Source organism: Crocodylus porosus, unplaced genomic scaffold (assembly GCF_001723895.1).
Source record: "Crocodylus porosus isolate Cpor-Errol unplaced genomic scaffold, CroPor_comp1, whole genome shotgun sequence".
NCBI classification, from domain to species: domain Eukaryota; kingdom Metazoa; phylum Chordata; order Crocodylia; family Crocodylidae; genus Crocodylus; species Crocodylus porosus.
This window is the reverse complement of record NW_017728937.1, coordinates 288,324-307,312: the sequence shown is the minus strand read 5'-3', so window position 1 is coordinate 307,312 and position 18,989 is coordinate 288,324. Positions and strand designations below refer to the sequence as shown.

Here is an 18,989-nt window from a genome sequence, read left to right as displayed (position 1 = left end):
AAGGGAGATTTAGGTTGGATATTAGGAAAGACTTGCCCACCCCTGGATTGGAGGAAATGCTGAGGGAGCCTGGGACTAGGATGGCAGGGGGTGCATAATTTGGGAATGATGACGATCAGCAGGATGCAATCTTAAGTTGAGAACATTGTGTTGACCATGTCTCCAGGTAAAGAAAGTAGTGAAGACTGTGACCACAAGGACAGTACAGCAGGTTCCTGTTGGGCCAGATGGGTTACCTCTGGAGGGTTCACCTGTCACCAATAACTATGTCCAGACAATGGACAGGAACTTCCGTAAAAATGGCAACAGTGGACCTGGCAGCTACATAAGCCAGGCTGGCACTGCCACGCTCCCTCGCAACTACCACTACCCAGATGGCTACAGTCGCCCTTATGATGATGGCTACCCTGGCAGTGATCACAACTACGGCAGTCTGTCCCGTGTGACTCGAATTGATGAACGTTACCGTCCCTCCATGGATGGTTACCGGGCCCCTAGCCGGCAGGATGTCTATGGTCCCCAACCACAGGTGCGAGTAGGGGGGAGCAACATGGACCTGAACCGCTTCCATGCAGAGCCTTATGGGCTAGAAGATGACCAGCGCAGCGTTGGCTATGATGACATGGATTATGGTCTGATATCAGATTATGGCACAGCCAGGCGGGCAGGGACGCCCTCGGATCCCCGGCGACGACTCAGGTATCTGTCACGCTTGGTGTACTTGAAACATAGGTCTTTTGGTTATCCTTTTATCCCTGCCTTTGGTGCCCAGTGGTGGCTGATTCAGAAGGTGGTGTGTGTTGGGGTGGCTCTTCTGTACCTGCTGAGACATGCCTGACTCTAATTATAGCTGTGAGTATTTTAATTGGTAGTAAAATTATACATTTTAATTGAACTTTCCTTCCTGCAGCAGGACAGCTCAGTGGGTTTTTCATTCTAAACGTTGCCCTCCCATTATTTGCCTCCCTACCCATATATTCAGTCCTTTTAAGGAAAAGTCTTTCATGCTCCGGGCCCCTTGGTTGTTCTCTTTGGCACTGTCTGATAGCCCCTCCAAACTGGTAGGGCACTTTCCTTTTGTAACAGCCAGCCCATTGGGTGGAACAAAGTATTTATGGCAAAGTTTGCATCATGACTCATCCTACTTTGTAATGATGCCACAACTGCTGTTCTTTTCATGGTTCTACAAAGAGATGAGCCTCATCTTGAAGTGGCATTGTCTTCAACTTTCAACTATCACTGAACTGGGGATGCAGGATGTGCCTGTAGAAATAGAGACTTGCAGGGGAGGCTTAGGCTGAATGAGGATAGGTCACTAGGTAGGTGTATCTCACAAACTACCAGAGGGATACAGCCCCTTGAAGTACTTTTTAGCAGGATGGGCAGCTGTCAAACCTGTTTAAAGACAGCAGGGCTTTTTTTAACTTGGGTGGTTCAATCATTCTCTAGTTGATTATCAGAGTGATTACTTGATGGGAGGAGCAGCCTACTAGATACTGGAAAAATATGTAGTGGTGCGTCTTTCATGACTTGAGACTTGGTGTCTCAGGTAAGCTGCTAAAATACTGTTACACTAACTAAGAACCTAGACAATTTGCTATTTTGAGGAGGGGGATTTAAGATCTTTCTCCCTTCTTGCTTAACAGTTTAACTGAACGTAGAATTTCACGGAGTTGAGACCTGCATAGTTTTCAGCTTGGCCTGTTAAAGGGAATGAATTGTGAATTCAAAGTGGAACTCTGCCAGCACAGGGCTCAAACATGCAACTCCTCCCTATATTCATGATGTGTGCATGTCTTTTTGTTTGCCCATCCAGGCTGAGAAGGGGTCTTTCTCCTTGATTTTTAACCTAGTCTGAGATCCTTGGGGCCCCAGCATCTTAGAAGAACTCTTAACTGAATGACAGTGGTCCTCTGTGTGTGCATGGTGTGTCTGTCTTCCTCCTCCTCTTCCCCCCCCAAGTGAGTTATGGATGGTTCACATACTTGGGCTTAGTGGCAAGATGAAGCAAAGTATAAGGATGCTGCAGCTCCTCAAACGTTGTCTCTGGCTGTATGCTTATGCTGAATGGCCAGGAGAACAGAGTGGTGGTGGGGTACATTGGGAGAGAAGGATCAAGCAGCCCCTCAGCCCAGTCTCTTGGGCTCTGCTGGTGTAATCTTATCAAGTGTCATTCTGTTCTTCTCTTCTTAATCCTGCAGTCTGTGGTCACTGGAATGACAAACTCTGTAGAATTTACACGATTGCACTTCCCTTGTACTCTAGTTCCCAGTCCCATGAGTGTGCTTTGGTCTCTGTACAGACTGATAAGGATCACAGAAATATGTGGAATCCAAGCATTGTTGGAGTTGACTTACCACAACTTTTTCAATTACCATCCTGTCTTTTAACCTCCTATTTTTAGGGGCTAACTGGCGAGATTAATATCCCCTGAGATGTTTGTTGAGCAATGGCCTAACTTATTTGTGTGTTTGGCAGTTTGCCCTCCTTCAGAGTTTAAGAATCTCCCTACTGTCTCCACTGGCTGTAATCAGTATGAAGGACATGGATCCATTTGACATGTGTTATAGCAACTTGCTGAGCATGCACAAAACTTCAGGTGCAGTGGAATGAGACACAATCACTGTAAATTTTTTTTTTCTTCTGTTTCAGTGGAAGTACTTAGGCTGTCTTGAGTCTGACTGATAGACTTGATATGAAACAAGTTGAGCTTTCCTTGTAGCAAAAGTCATTTGAAAGTGGTATTATCCAGAATGCTGAAGACTTCATTGATCTGGAGTCTATAAATTTTATTGACAGTTTCTTGACAACAACTGTGTAGCATGCCTTGCTATTTGGATCAAATCTTGTGATGATAGCATGTTGGCCATCTGTGGTGTTGCTGCTTGTGTGTGTCCCTATAACCTGTAAGGCTAAAGAAGTACTGAGGCACCATGGTCAGTGGCTGCTGGTCACAGGATTGACATGCATCTTCAGTCACTTTTTAAGTTATCAAAGCCATAAAATCAACTCTGGCTCCAGCAGAATAGCTTTCAGATCTCTGACTAGCCACTTCAACTGGAATGCATAGGTGATCTTGACCTGCACCTCTGGTTGGACCCTGACCTATCCTCTGGCTGTAAAAGCTCCATATGTAACCACAAGCTATAATGGAGTGAGACACAGCTATGCCTATTGCACTAACAGGTTAAGAACATTTAATCAGTATGTCTTGAGGAATGTTATTGATTATGGCATGTACTTGGAACTAGACTAGGGTACTAGTTTTGGGATAAAATTCTGTTGAGAAGTAAAGGAGTTCCTGCTGCCAGGACTCCTATAGTTGCTTCTGCTCCCAAGATTGAAATTTCTACACTTAAGGTCAGATGCAAAGAAGCACTGTATGATTTAACCCGGGAGTGGCCAACCTATGGTATGCCTGCCACAAGCGGCACTGACTGGCTTTGTGGGTGATGCATGACAGTGGGGAAAGGACAAGCAGCACAGTGGCAGGCAGGGCAGGGAGTAGAAAAGAGTACCAAATTGGGTAGAGCACACAGTGCAGGAAGTCAAAAACAAAGTAGCAGATTGGAGCAGTCAGTTGAGCTGGGGAAGGACTCAGTGACACCTGGAGAGTGGGGCTGATTTCTGTGGCACACCTGCTTAAAAAAAATGTTGGCTCCCACAGCTTTAGCCAAATACTCTTCTAGGCAAAGCTGAACCAGAGTTTGGTATCCTATGGAGTTATGAAGGTAGCCCTGGTAATGCAGTTGTGTGGTGGAAGCTGTACTGTATGGATATTGCAGGTGCAGGGTGTTTCAAGAAGCATCTTAGTTCAGCTTTCCTTATTTAATATAAAATAATGTAATACACAAAAGCATGGTCTCCATTTGCTTGTCTGCTTTATATTTGACTTAAAAAAAAATTTGCTCTGTTGAGGCTGAGGGCTGTTTGGGAGACCAAATTCTCTTGTTTTTGTTTTGCTTTTTCCTCTTGCCTTGATTTCCACCCCCACCCCTTTGGAAGTGTAAATATAGTTACAAAACTGTAGGGACTGAATTAACACCTTCACATGGGTTTTGCCACTTACACATCCTGCTGCCTCATGTCTCTCTAGCAGGAGTGATGTTAAGTTTGTCATTTACTTAGAAATGCCAGCCAAAAACGGGATGTCTGTGCCAAGTACTACATGCAGTCGGATACAATTGTCCCTGTTTCGTAGATGAGGTTAGCTTAGAGATGGAGCAACTTGCCTAATGTGGCTCAAATGGGAAATATCATCTTCTCCCAATTTCCTAGGCTACGGTGATGACTGCAAGATCATTAAATGTTTCTATGAGTCTTTTCCCTTGGCAGTTCCTATGTGGCAATGCAGTCTTACTTGTAGAACAGTAGCATCCAAGATATGAGTTCCACTTAGTTCAGAGAACCATTTTGCTTTTGCAAATATCCTCCACCAGTTGGTGGGACAGAGAGCTTTCCTCAAACTTTTTTGAACTAATCTGCATTTAAGTATTCTTAAATAAAAAGGTGCTGGCAAGTTGTGCTTGTTGGTGTGTCTCATGTCATTTGTGCAATAAGCCATGGCAAAAGGATGGATGAAATGTCCAGATACAGTGTCAAGATTGCAATTTGTGCCCTGTATAAACTGGGTGCCCTTAAAATCCGATCCTGCTGTTGAACTGTACCCATCTAACTACTATATAATGGTCTTTACATGAAACACTTAAAACCTGGCTTAAGTTCTAGGGAATACTTATTAGGAGCAATCTGTCCCTGAGGTGAAGAAGGTAGGCTTGCCCAACCGTAGATCATTTCCCCCCTAACTTCTTTGGATTTAGACTTTTGGCATTAACATGCCCTCTAGTGGCAAGAGTGCAGAACTACTTGGGAAAGTGCAACAGCATTGTCTGCAATTGCAAGGAAATATTTAATTGGCCATGATTTCTCATGAAATCAACTTACAAAATGGGTTTTTTATAATACACTGTTTTAGAATGTCCCAATGCTTATTGAAATACAGAGACTGTTAACATGATTAGACTATGCCACTAGCAGACTAAGTGGAGGCACCAATCAGTGAAGTGAAAACATTTTATACTGAGGCTAGCATTAATTAGTATTTGTAAACTTTTTTTGGTAGAATGCTACATAAAGATGTTACAACTCCTATTATGTATACATGTATATTAATGCATTTAAATCTAGATTCATACAATGTGATTTATCATATTATTTATTTTCTGTGGCATTTGCTATTAAACTATACCACATATGCCCCTCTGCCAACTGGTGGCAGGGGGTGGGGCTGACGGGAAATGTTTGCAAAAATTGCTTTGTCTTGCTATAAGCTGAGTAGATCCCTAGTCATTGCTTCTGGATCTTGCTTATTGATAGAGAATCTGTGGAAGTCCTAACTGAGATCTGGATCCTGTCAGACTACATGCAGTTCAACAAACTCTGCCTCCAAGAGGTTTCAGTCTTTTTATTTAACTAAGTAAAAAGCAGGGTTTGGGAGGGATGGAGAAGAAATGGCTACTATTGCCCTGGACAGTGCATCTTATTCATATTTTCCTCTGCCCAGGCAAAAGAAGCTGCTCCACCCTCTATTGAAATACAGACTATGAGGAGAAGGAGACTGTATCTTGGTCAGTCTGACTCTCAGTAGACAAGTGTAGGCTTTCTGGATCCTCAACTTACTTTCTTCCCCAAGTAACTTTTGCTTACAGAAGCCAGGAACTGAAAAGGGCATGTAAAATGTTTTCTTCTTGGAAGACAGGGAACTTCGTTACAGAGTGCAGACGGCCCTGAAAAATCTTAGCCTCCAAATGCAGGTCACCCTGGCTCAGCTGTTTTTGCATTAGAAGTTGGAGTTGTAGCCCTATGCTTTTTCATGGAGGCAATGGTCTTGGTCCTTGTGCTAATTGTCCATTCTTTCCCCTGTGTAGGAGTTATGAAGATATGCTGGTGGATGATGTGGCCCCTGACCAGTACTACTGGGCCCCCCTGGCACAGCATGAACAGGGTAGCCTGGCAAGCCTGGACAGTCTGCGGAAAGGAGGCCTACCACCTGCCAATTGGCGCCAGCCAGAGCTGCCTGAAGTCATAGCTATGCTGAGTTTTCGGCTGGATGCAGTAAAGTCCAATGCAGCAGCCTACCTGCAGCACCTCTGCTACCGCAACGACAAGGTGAAGACAGAGGTGCGTAAGCTGAAGGGGATACCTGTGCTAGTGGGGCTGCTGGACCACCCCAAGAAAGAGGTACACTATGGGGCCTGTGGGGCCCTGAAGAACATATCCTTTGGCAAAGATCAAGACAACAAGATAGCCATCAAGAACTGTGATGGTGTCCCTGCCCTGGTGAGGCTGTTGCGCAAGGCCCGTGACATGGACCTCACAGAGGTCATCACAGGTAATGGAGAATATGAGTGATGGGTTGGCTGGGCAAAGGAAGTGGTGGAAGGGGCGGGGCTGTCTTTGGAGTGCTGTGGTCTTAAGTATGTGTGCTGTTGCAGGGACATTATGGAATCTCTCCTCCCATGACTCAATAAAGATGGCTATTGTAGACCATGCGCTGCATGCTCTAACTGATGAGGTCATCATCCCGCGCTCTGGCTGGGAGAGGGAGCCTAATGAAGACTCTAAACCCCGCCACATGCAGTGGGAGTCGGTGCTCACCAACACTGCTGGCTGCCTTAGGTATGAGAGAAGTGGCTTCTGAGCTGAAGTGCTTTGTGGGGAGAGGAGGGTTGCTGCTGTTTTATGGCAGCTTTTAGGGACGGGGTTCCTGAAATTAGGATACAGATATTTCAGGGGAGGTTTAGTGTCTGGATAAATTGAGGTTGAACCTTGAGGTTATATTGAGGCCGGGCCTCTGGAACAGAGTGGGTGGTAAGAGGGCACGTAACTCCATTTCCATGTACAGTTGTTCCTTATTCTAGATTGCCTAGCTCCTTTCACTCCCTTCCTTCCCCTCCCCCTGACTAGTCATTGCAGTGAGAAGTGGGAATGTGGGTTGGCTTGCCCTTCAGCTTTCTCAAACTCAATAAGGTGCTGCCACCATGGTCTCCTCCCCCCCCCCAATCCAACTCTTCCTTCCCAGAAACGTGAGTTCTGAGCGGAGTGAGGCTCGTCGGAAACTGCGCGAGTGTGATGGGCTGGTGGATGCCTTGATATACATTGTCCAGTCAGAGATTGGCCAGAAAGACTCTGACAGCAAGGTAATGGTGTGGAGAGAGGAGCAACGGTGTGCCAATTAATCTGGACTGGGGCATCTCTGCTGTTGTTCAGGGCCTCCCTGTATGCCAGTAGGATCAGAAATAGAACTGACCGATCTGCATGTTTTTCTTTCATAGTTGTGACTGCTCCCACTGTGCCAGCATAGATTATTTTCAAAGCTGGAAGAGAAAGGGAATGCAAAGCCATATGATGCACTGAGGGGGGTGGGGCATGGCATTAGATTGAGTTTCAAGAGGGTTTGAAGTCTGGGCTGGCTCTTTTTCCTGTGCCCAGAAGCAAAGCGTTCTATGAACTAATGGAATCCAAATGCGAGTCCATGATTTGGAAGCTACAGTGTCCTTTGTGTTTGACTGCTGGCCACTAGATTTTGAGCCGAGTAGCAGAGGTGCAGCTCTAGGATTTTGAAAGGGATTTCCCTGGGTCTATGACCTGAAGCCTGGGAAGAGGCTGCCCTGAATTGAGCTATTTCAGCCTCTTCCTGGCTTGGTTGGTACTCAAGTCACAATCCTAATCACTCTGCTCTGAAGAGGTTAGGGTGGGTTTAGGGCAAGCTTTTCTCACTGAAAGCACCTCCCTCCATTCATAGCTGGTGGAAAACTGTGTCTGTCTGCTCCGGAACTTATCATACCAAGTCCATCATGAGATCCCACACGCTGAGCGTTATCAGGAGACTCCCCTCAACCCCACCAATAATGCTGGGCCCCATGCTGCCAGCTGCTTTGGTACCAAGAAAGGCAAAGGTATGTCAGGGATCTTGATGCTTACCTTAAGGGTGGGTGGGAGAAGGAGTGAAGCTTCCAGCTGTCTTGCTCTGATGTTAAATAATCTGCTAGAGGGCTAAAATCGCTGCCTTTTTTGAGAAACCTTTTGGTAACAGCAGCAGCTGCTGCATCTCCAACCTTTGCTTATAGGGCCTAATGCCCTGCATGGTGGGTTTAGATTGCCTTGGGTGGTGATGAGTACATCTCCACTAACTCCAGGCCTTTTCCATGTCCCTTTTTTTCCCCCTCCCCCCCGCTTTTCTGCCAAACCATCTGTGATCCTGTCGGCATCTCTTCTCTTCTGCCTCTTCTCTCTCCTGTCCCTCTCTCCGCTTCACCAATAGACGAGTGGTTCTCCAGAGGTGAGTCTGCCTTGGATTTTTTTTCTCCCCTTCCCCCTTTTTCCCTTGGTTCGTTGGGTACTCTTAGCTCTCTCCTCTTCCCTATCTTGCTAGACACGCATGCTCCCTATATTAGCTGAAGAGGTCCATGCTCATTCCCCATAGCACTTCCCATGGGGAGAAGCTGGTAGCTCAGTGTTACGTTTTTCTTTTTTTGGGGTGTGTTCTCTGAAGCAAATGTAATGTCTAATGAGTCATTGGTTGGATTGAAGAGGGATAGTTAAGAGGAGGGGTGGGGGGAATGGAGGATGGGATGTATATTAAAGCCTTGTGTGTTTTGTTTTTTTTGTTTTTTGTTTTTTTTGGTTTGAAGGCAAAAAACCTCCAGAAGATCCTGGTGCTGATACAGTGGACTTTCCCAAAAGAACAACACCTGCAAAAGGTACAGTTCTGTAGTGTGCTTGTTCTATGCTCCACTCCTCTTCAATTTTTGGAGAGCTTAACATAGACCAAATAATGCAGGGCTTCCTTGAGAGAGGTACTGATACAATAAGATTAAAATATTGCTGATGATGAGGATATCCATTTGGTTTAAGGGTGAGGATGGTGTAGTGGTGTGGGCAGAAGCCCAAAACTCTTTAATTCTGATACCGTAGTAGTCTTTAATTTTGGGCATCTCGCTTTGCCTTTTTGCCTTGCTCTTTTGCCCTACCAGATTTTAGTTCCTTACCTTAGAGAGATTTTGAGGGTGATTTTAAATTAAGGGTAGTGAAGCACTTGGAAATGTAACTGGAACAACATGCCCTGACATGGGGCAAGGATAAGTTTCTATAGCTCTTACATCAGGTTTTCAGTAGCTGTTTACAACTACAAAAAAACTTCTGTTCTGAAAAACCACCATCTTGGCAAACATCCTGTGCTCTTATGAAAGTAGAAAAACCTAGAGCTGGTTAGAAAGGTAAAACATTTTAGCATTTGAAAACTAACTCTCATTTCATTGGAATAAGGACTATTTTTGGTTCATAGCAGTTTGGACTTATTTTAAAAACTGAATATTTTTTTTCCTGTGCCTCACCCAACTTTCCAGCAAGAGGAAAGGGAAACAAATGGAGAAATAGGAGTGGGTGGGTTGTTTGTTTTTAAATATAAAAATCTCTGCCTTTTTAATATTTTTCAGATAAATTCAACCTTGGGCACACTGCACATGAAGGAACAATAGCCTTTGTACATTGTGTTGAGACACTGCTCATTGCAAAGCGTTTTTGCAGCATTGGTCTTGTATAGTGCTCTGTGGAGGGCCTCCTGGATGTAACTGCAATGCGAGCATTTCCAGTCTATAGTGGAAATGCCCAAAACCTGGTTTAATTCTGGCTGAACCAGTTTGAAGCCCTGCTCTGAGCTAGTACAGTTGTGGATGCACATGGAATGGTGATGACATTTTTTGGGAGTTTGTAGGCAGGGAGAAGGCTTAAAACCATTACAGCTGCTTGAACTGGTTTGTTTTCTGCCAGGTCTCTTGTGATAAGGCTTTAGTCATCTGTCTTCTGATGCCATAAGGATTGGCTGTTAGGATAATCACCACACCCAACCTTGGCCTTGTATAAGGCCTGGCTTAAAAGGGCATTGACATCAGATAGATAATAAAATATCATCCTCATGAGTAATCATGTATTCTAACCATCTGCCTTGCAAAGCAAGCAACAGAGGTGCTTCAGTGCTTTTTTTTTTTTTTTTTTTTACCCCATTAGACTGCTGAAGATACTCTCTCAGTAAGCATAGGTGTGTCAGCGCTATGCTGCTTTAAGCATCCAGTGCTAAGTGGCAGTTTCCAAAAACTGTTTTTAGCTCCTCAAACTTCTAGTCATTAGGGTGGGGAGAGCCAGTGTGTATACTTTGCGTCTTACCTATTTGACCTTTTAAACAGGCTGTATGTTCTCTTCTTAATGCTTCAGATTGCGTTTAACTTATTGCTTGTTTGAACTTCCTGTGTCTTGTACCTAGGTTATGAGCTCCTATTCCAGCCAGAAGTAGTCCGGATATACATCTCATTGTTGAAGGAGAGCAAGACCCCTGCCATTCTGGAGGCTTCAGCAGGTGCTATTCAGAATCTATGTGCTGGTCGCTGGACGGTGAGTTCCCTTCTAAGAGGTAACATTCCTCCTGTCTGCTTTTAAAAATGCAGTGGGAACTATGCCAGATGAAGTCATGGTCACCCACCTGATGCTGACAAAAGCAGTGGAAGTTCAGACGCTGTTATCTTTTGATTTGCCATTAGTACATAATATGGGGGAAACCCAATGAAAGTTATTTAGCAGCACAGTTGAAAAACAGTCCATGTTTCTTCACAGGTCTTTATTCTGAGTGCCAAGCTCTTGATTATCCCCTCTGTTCATGCTGTAGCTAATGCTTTCCAGGATTGATGGCTGCCAGTGCTGCCTGTAATAGCTGACTTAAGGCTATTCCAGTAAAACATTAAGAACTCGTATGCATGTGTATCTTGCTTGGGATCCTTTGACCCTAGCTGACTTCCTGCCCTTCAGGCAGCGGACTAGACCTGATTGTCACATGAGGTCCCTTCTAGCCCTAATGTCTATGCAGTGTTTCCCAACCCTTTCTAATACTGTGGACCAGCAAATATTTTAAGCTTATATATTTAAATTTTACATGGGTGGGTTGCAAGGTTCGGATTGGGATGGGGCACTGCAGCTGCGGGCACTGGAGGACCCTGCAGGAGAGGGGGCTGTGCAGGTAGTGGCCTGGGGGGACCCAGCTAGGGCTGACTGGGGAGAAGGGCCTCTGCTGCCTTCCCTAGGAGCAAGCAGTGGAGCTGCCTCCCTGCCCTGGGCATTTCCCCACCTGCATCCCCCCGTTCCCGGCCAGGGGTGGGGCTGGAGAGTCCTGCCTGGCCCAGTGTGGGCTCTGGTACCTGCTGCACAGGCCGTGCCTTGCTGCAGCAGCCATGGCAGTGGAAGTGGGACTGGGCACACAGCTGGCTGCTTCCCTCCTGGGGCTGCCCTGCTGCCTAGCTTTAATCCCACACATGACTGCCAGCGGCCTGGCAGCCAACCCTTCACAGACTGGTACTGGGCTGCAGCCCGGTGGTTGGGAACCTCTGGTCTATGAATCTTTCTTGAGAAAAGAGTATCATGATGGAGCTCTTGCAGGGAAGAACAATTTAAGAGCTTGCTACCCTGGGCCACAAGAGGGCACTTAGTGCTTAATTTGAGTGATATCAGTAAGAATCCTAGGTGACAGAGTCCAATTAAAATAGCTCTTTGTGCCCTGATGTATCTTTTTGTGCTCTGTAAACTAAGTAACAGCTTTCCACATGGCTTACCTGTCTTCTGGAGCTTTCTCCATTCTCCAGAACACTTTCTCCATTGTTACAGCTACCTTTTAGGTATTGGTTGAATCACTAGTGCAGGGGTGGGCAATTATTTTGGGCAGAGGTCTGCTTAATGAGTTCTGGCAAACCATCGAGGGCTGCATGACAGGCAGCCGGGGCAGATAAATACAAATTTTCTAAATTTTTTTTTTTTTTTAAGGGCCCCACAGGCTGGATAGAATGGCTTGGCAGGCCACATCTGGCCCACGGGCTGCATTTTGCCTATCCCTGCACTAGGGGCTTCATGTGACTGTCTGCATAACAGACTTGTATTTTTGGAATACAAGTCCTCTTGGATAGTTCCCATTTCAAGCTGTGATCCCATGTAGTGCCTGGCACAGTAGACCTTGAATTAGCCAAGGCCTTGGATGCTTCTATACAAATGTCTGGCTTAGTTTGGCAGTGGCTGTTCCTGCAATGTATCCTATCCATGATGGTGACTAGGACCAGTTGCTTTGGAGGGACAGGCAAGAAGCATAGCTGTTCTCCGATGACTGACTGGTTCCACAGAGTTTCTTTCTGGTTCTAGATAATGATACGGAGCATGATGGATTTAGTCTGCATGCTGGTTGATCCAAGTCCCTGTGGAATAGCTTTTGCAACAGTTCTGGTTCCAAGTAGTTTAATTTTAAATGTTTCACTTGGATCTGTTTAATCAAAGACTACTTGGTATTAGTCTCTACAAACATCTGACGTTTTGCTGAAATAGCCAACTTAGGGTTCTTACAGGCAGCATTGACAGCCATCAAAGCTGGAAAGCATCAGCTACAATACAAATGGAGGAGATGAGAGCTCAACACGTGGAATAAAGACCTGGTCTTTATATGACATGTTGTAATCTGTGGACATTACTACCTGCTTGTTGAAGCAAATGAGTTGGGCAGTGTTCGAATATATTGAAATGTATAATGGTCAGTTATCACATTCTGCTTTACCTCTTCTGAATCAGAATGATGTTCATGGGTTTCTGGCCCTTGAGCCCTTAATGGAGCTTGCACTGAAATTTTTAACCACTTTTTCTGGCCACAGGATTAAAGTGGTATTTGGGCTGGCAGTGCTTCTGAACAGCTTCTCTAGCATTTTGTGTCCTTTTGTTACCTGACTTACTGGATGTGGTGATTCCTGTGATCCCACTGGATAGGATGCTTCTCCTTCCATGGGATTGTAGCGGCTTGTGGAAAAGTTTTAAATGGATGACGCATGCAATTTGATTGCAGCACCACAACATGGTATAGTGTGATTTTGAGAAGGAAGGGCTTCTGCTTGCCTCTCTTCTGGTAACGCTGCTTTTTGCCATGTCCCTGCAGTATGGTCGGTACATCCGCTCGGCATTACGCCAAGAGAAAGGGCTTTCTGCTATTGCCGACCTGCTGAACCATGACAATGAACGTGTAGTGAAAGCAGCATCTGGGGCTCTGCGCAACTTGGCAGTGGATCCTCGGAATAAAGAGCTGATAGGTAAGGGCCATGAAGAAGCTGACTGCTTTGTAGGTGCTGGGGCATCTTCCAGAATGGGTCCTTGAGGGGTGGGTTGGGGTTAAACAGGCAGAACAGTATTGAAGTCCAGATCGTTGCCAAGCATTTGACATGCATGAATGGCTGGCAGACACTCCTAGACTCTCCTTTTTCTTCCTACCATTTATTTGACAGCTCTGTTCTGCGCACCTTCTGACCTAAATGCTTTCCTACCTGTCCCCCAACCCAGGTAAACATGCTATCCCCAACTTAGTGAAGAACTTGCCAGGTGGGCAGCAGACACCAGCCAAGAACCTCTCTGAGGACACTGTGGTATCAGTCCTGAACACAGTCAACGAGGTCATTTTGGAGAACTTGGAGGCCGCAAAGAAACTGCGGGAGACACAAGGCATTGAGAAGCTGGTGCTGATCAACAAATCAGGGTAGATGCATTATAAGACAGAGGGGTGTGATGGTTGGAACTGAGCAAGTACACTGGTTACCTTTTCTCTCTCCTCCCTCCCTTCCCCCCTGCCTTTTATAGGTCTCTGTGGAGAATGTTGTGAAGTGATTGAATGTTAAGTACTTTGTGTCCTGTCTTTTATCTTCGTTTTGACCTCTTTAGGAACCGTTCAGAGAGAGAAGTCCGAGCTGCAGCCCTAGTCCTGCAGACAATCTGGGGGTATAAGGAGTTGCGGAAGCCACTAGAGAAGGAAGGATGGAAAAAGTCTGACTTCCAGGTACCTTAACTGGTTGATGAATTGCCTCTAGGGTGGAGGGGATGAGTGAGCAGTGATATGATAGCCAGGTGCCCAGTACAGAAGCACTCCTCTGGGTCTTGTAGCTTTTCTGTGAACTTTTTTACTCTAGCTAATTGCTGGTTTGTTGTTCACCAGCCTTATAGGTCTGATCTTTCTCTGCCCTTTTGGTGCTCCCACTGCAGTTATGGTAGGGAGAGGTATGTCCTGTATATATCACACACTGGACTGTGACCTTGAGGATTTGGTTTCAGTTCTCAACTCTCCCTTTGCTTTTGGGCAAGCTGTGTTCAGCCTTATACAGACTAAAGACTTTTTTAAGATTGTTCTAAATCTTCATTTGTCTCAGTTTCTTTCTTGACTGCACAAATGCATTCAAATGCCAAGGGAACTTGGTGGCTTTTTAAAAATAATTTTCTATCAAGAAGAAAGAGTCCAGGTGGGAAGAAGTGTGTTCATCAAGCTGGTTCCTGGCATTTGCTAAATATTGAGCACCGCAGCTGAGTAAGACTGCCGAGTGGGCATTGCCACACATTCTTCTAAATGGCCTGAGCCCCCACTGAACAGATGGAGCCTTATTCTGATAGTGCAGATGTCTGGGAATATGGGAGTGGTGGGTTTTGGGCCCTCTGATCAAGGTTGTGACAGTCTGCTTGGTGTGATGCATATGACAACTCTCTCATTCCAGGTAAACCTGAGCAATGCCTCTCGGAACCAGGGAGGCAACTCGTTTGATGACAGCACCTTGCCACTCATTGACAGGAACCAAAAAGGAGGTATGCTCTTTTTTCACAGAAGCCAGTTGTTTGGGAGGGGAAGAACATCCACTTGCACACCTTTCTTTCCCATATTTCTTGATGCCTGCTGACCTCCATTATATTCCAATTTCCCCTGGTCGTGCTTGTGCAGATGCCCATGTGTTGAGAGGTGTTGGGAAACTGTGGATATGAGTGTACAAATGCTTGTTTCCAGCTAGTGTATTCCAATTGTGTGTAAATGAGCTGAGTACAAATCAAATGTAGCAAAATCTCCAACTTTAGCTCTTGTTCATCCAGGGCTAAACTTGCCCCTCAGCATCTTGTGCTAGGGTTGTGAAAGTAGAACCTTTTTTGTCCAAGTGAATATAATAGTTTTGTGCTTGCTTAACTTGGTTCTTATTGGGGAATGGGGAAACTGCTAGATGTATAGCTGGCTGCCTCCAATAGACATCTCTGGGATCCTGAGTATGATCTCGCTGGTATACCTGTGTTCATCTTCGTCTAGATAAGAAATCTTCTCGGGAGGAGATCCAGATGAGCAACATGGGACCAGGTAAAAACCTTTAGCCAGCTTCCTATGTAAGCTCAAATACTTGGGTATATTTAGGAGGGGAGGATTCTGCATCTGCTTGCTTTGGTTTGTGCTGTGTGGGTGCCATAACATTGGGAAAGCAAGGAGCTTATGAGAGGTCAGGAAAGATGCTTTTATATAGTAGTGTTTAGCTTTTTATTTGTCTTCATTGAGCTTTATGTAGGCTTTAAAGTGCCCCTTCTAGGGAGTGCCTGACTTCTCTTCTTGTTGTAGACAACAATTACTCCACACTAAATGAAAGAGACCACAACAGGACATTAGACCGATCTGGAGATCTTGGCAATGTGGAACCAGTGAAGGCGGCACCGATCTCAGTAAGGCATTGCTTGCTTCTTAAACACCCTTCTGCTTCTTCTGCCTTACAGCTTTGTGGGTGGTATGGGAAACCCCTAGGGTAGAGGTGGTCTGAATCATGGTAGTTGGGGCGGATGACCCGAGGGGAATGTCTGTTGGATTGTATCATGGAAGTAGCCAAGGAAAGGACTCTGGCTGCTTGTCATATGACAGTTTACTAGTCTGCTTCTGTTCTGCCTCTATCTGTCAAGCTCTATCTCCACCTCCTTTCCCCCAAACCATCTTCCTTATCTTGCTTCCTTCCCTGCCTACTTTCCATCTCCATACTAACAATGCATGTGTCTGCACCAGGATGAAAGGCAGGAAAACCTGTATGAGGAGGAGGATGACACTGTGGTTTATCCCCTGATGGCACATCCCTGAGTCCCCTGCTCCTGTGTAAGTTAAGAAGTTGGAGGACTGATACTGGCATTTTGGGCTAATCTGGTGTTGCTTAGCAAATCAAATCCTGCTGAGGTTGCAGCTTCATCCAAGGCCTTGATCATTCACTTCCTCATGACAGTAATTACCCCCCTGATATTGCTGGGTATATGCTGAATTGCTGATTGACTCTCTGTGGTGCTAACCTGTTTTCCCTTTTCTCCACAGCAGAAGATCTAGAGTTCTCTCCTGCCTCTGCTCAGTTTGGGTTTATAATATATCTCTCTCTTCGTGGTGGAATGGACTGACTTACCTTTATTTTTTTGCTGGACTTTTTGTGCCAACTATCCAGCCAAATGATTGACCCTTTGTGCCTCTCCCTGCTGAGGTACAACTTGGTCAGGGCCCCCACACCCTCTCCTGTAGACAACTGCACCTCCAATCCTTGGGCGCTTTTTTTTTCTTCTGAGAGCAAATCTTCCTGCAGACCAAATACTCCTGATGAATCTCACTGGAGATACTAACTAACACAGACTCTGAAAGAACCCTTCCCTTGACATCACCTCTCCTGCTGGGCCTGCAGCACAACACAGAACTGGCTATACTGGCACTACATTTTCCTTTAAGACATTTTTTGGTTCTGCTTGCAGTAATGGGGACAGAGGCTGCCTCCTTTTAGCCTCTAAAATGTGCAAACCCTTGGCAACAGAGGATGCAAGGAATACTGGAACATTCCAGGTGGTGGGGGTACCTGCGATTTGATTGCAATACTTGTTTCCTATGACTTACTGTATCTGGATGTCAGATCACATTGAGGGTGGAGGTGGGGGTCTGTTTTTGAGATGAGCCACTCAGACAGGAAACATATCTCTTCTCATCTAAAGGAGAAAGAGGCAGGTTGGGAGCAGTTTGTTCACTCCTTGTATGCTCTGGTGTTCTTAGGTATGCGGCCATTGTGGATGGGCAATGTGTTTGTGTTTGTTTTTGTTCTGTGGGAGGAATTTGTGCAGGAGCCAACCGGGGGAAGGTAGCAAGGATTGGGGGCAGATTCTGATCCCTAAAGAAGTCTGAATCTTAGAACGAGGGTGTGGGGTTTCCTTTTGAGGAGCATGTGGCTTTTTTGGCTGTTTAAAGTGCGGGAGATATCTGGGCTTATGGTGCAGGCAGGTAGAGGAGGAGAAAGGAAGGTGATGGATTGGGTAGAGTGGTGATAGAAAGGGAGAGCCTAACTGTAACTAACCCCATCCCCCACAAACCAGATGAATGCAAGTGTCTCTTTCTCTTGACACGTGCCTTTCTTTGCCACTGTGAAATAGTTTCTTCCAACTCATAGGCTCCATGGCCAACTAGATAAGGAGTGTTTTGGACTGGGTTGTGGGGAATCTTTCTGGCACAGATGAGTTGCTGTTCTTCTCTCCACTTGAGATTCTGGCCTTTAACATCTTTTTGTACTGACACTGGGTGAATGGAGGTGCTGGGATTCCCAGGAATGACTAGACGGGAGGCAATAAATAGTCACTTACCTGTACCTCCTAAATGATGGGATATGGAGAGGCAAAAGCCACAGTCAGACCCAGTAGGTAATGGGGCAGCCTGGTGCAACTGGAAGGGGTGCATGTGAATGGGCCGTTGCTTCCCCTTCCTTTCAGCAGGAGAGTGGAGGTGTTATGTCCACTTCTCTCCACATGGCGAGGAGATCCCAGCCCCTCCATGCACCGTGCAACTGGAATCCTCCCTTGAGGGCCAGAAACTGGAACTGGGTTGCTGTAGACTTGTGTGCTTGGATGGGATTCTTGCTCCCTGCTTCTCCCTGTGACACATGCACTGTAAAAGGGGAAATGTGTGGGCTGGGAGACCTCCTGTGCCTCTAACCCTCTTCTGCTGCATCCAGCCTCTTCCTGTTTTGGGATGGGACTGAAGTACAAATCCAGGCTTTTTTTTCCCTGGGGGGGGTCTAACCTTTTTTTCTTGCATATTATGTAAAACACTAATTCTTTTTGTAATTCCAGATGAACCAAAAACTCCTCCTTCCCCCAGAGACTGCTTCAGCACCTGCAGTGGGGAACCTGTAACTGACCAGTTTTTTTTGTTTTGCTTTCCTCCACAACCCCAGTGCCTGGGGGAGGATGGGAGGAGTCTGCTGTTCTTTGTCTGATTTCTGTGCCCGCTCTTGTAACGCTTTTAAAACAAAATGATTTTTTATATAAATAAAAATTTTTAAAGTGTGTATTTGGGAAAACAGAGAATGACTCCTGGAACAAATCTTGGACTTGCATCAGATGCAGGCCCTCTTGGGCTTTGGCCTTTTTGGGTGGACCATATAAAGGAGGGAGGGGGATGTCTTTTATTTGTTGTATATGTATGATTCCTATTGGTATAGTATCTGAGCAAAATGCATAGCTTTTTAACACTATCCCACCTTCCAGGGGTGTTATGAGAAGTGGTGTTCATTCTGCCTGCTTTCTGGTATCTGAAGTTCAGATCCACAAGCACTTGGTACTGCCATGCCTAACTTCTGTGTGCTCAGCTTTTGGAGTTGAAGTCACAACCAGGCAAGAGCTTACATTTTACTGATGGTATGAATGATCAGTAGTGTGACTAGGCAGACTTGGATGCCAAGGACTGAGATTCACAAGAGCCGGCAGAGTGAGGGATGCATTTAACCCAGCCAATAGGAAATGGTTGAGCTGCCCCCCTCAAAGCAAATAAAGGACTGGCACTTCAGAGAGGATCAGCTTTGTCTCTCCTCTGGTGAGGCATTGCTAGCCCTTCCCAGCAATGTATTTAGCCAGTTGGTCCTGAGCTTGTACCGGTGGGATTCTTCCACCCTAAGTGCAGGACTTTGCACTTGTTGAACCTCAAGATTTCCTTTGCTCTAATTCTCCAATTTGTCTAAGTCACTCTGAATCCTAACCCTACCCTCCAACGTATCTGCTACTCCCCCAAGCTTGGTGTCATTTGTAAACTTGCTGAGGGTGTACTCCATCCCATCTTCCAGATCACTGAT

General features: G+C 45.8%; 1 protein-coding gene across 10 annotated transcripts in view; it reads left to right on the top strand.

The window, feature by feature from the left end:
• Positions 1–18,209, top strand: part of CTNND1 (catenin delta 1) — a 47,760-nt gene extending 29,551 nt beyond the window's left edge. For 6 of the 10 annotated variants that reach the window (XM_019547179.1, XM_019547181.1, XM_019547188.1 and 3 more), the window contains 16 exons: positions 167–699; positions 5,928–6,391; positions 6,495–6,678; positions 7,082–7,199; positions 7,805–7,958; positions 8,324–8,341; positions 8,694–8,762; positions 10,322–10,449; positions 13,013–13,163; positions 13,411–13,603; positions 13,786–13,900; positions 14,607–14,694; positions 15,182–15,229; positions 15,482–15,582; positions 15,914–16,000; positions 16,211–18,209. In XM_019547179.1, coding sequence (XP_019402724.1) covers positions 167–699; positions 5,928–6,391; positions 6,495–6,678; positions 7,082–7,199; positions 7,805–7,958; positions 8,324–8,341; positions 8,694–8,762; positions 10,322–10,449; positions 13,013–13,163; positions 13,411–13,603; positions 13,786–13,900; positions 14,607–14,694; positions 15,182–15,229; positions 15,482–15,582; positions 15,914–15,985 — 2,436 coding nt within the window. In that variant the 3' untranslated portion in view covers positions 15,986–16,000; positions 16,211–18,209. The remainder of the gene's footprint in view (positions 1–166; positions 700–5,927; positions 6,392–6,494; positions 6,679–7,081; positions 7,200–7,804; positions 7,959–8,323; positions 8,342–8,693; positions 8,763–10,321; positions 10,450–13,012; positions 13,164–13,410; positions 13,604–13,785; positions 13,901–14,606; positions 14,695–15,181; positions 15,230–15,481; positions 15,583–15,913; positions 16,001–16,210) is intronic. The other 4 variants (XM_019547180.1, XM_019547183.1, XM_019547185.1 and 1 more) reach the window with 4 other exon arrangements.
• The last annotated feature ends 780 nt before the right edge of the window (positions 18,210–18,989 follow it).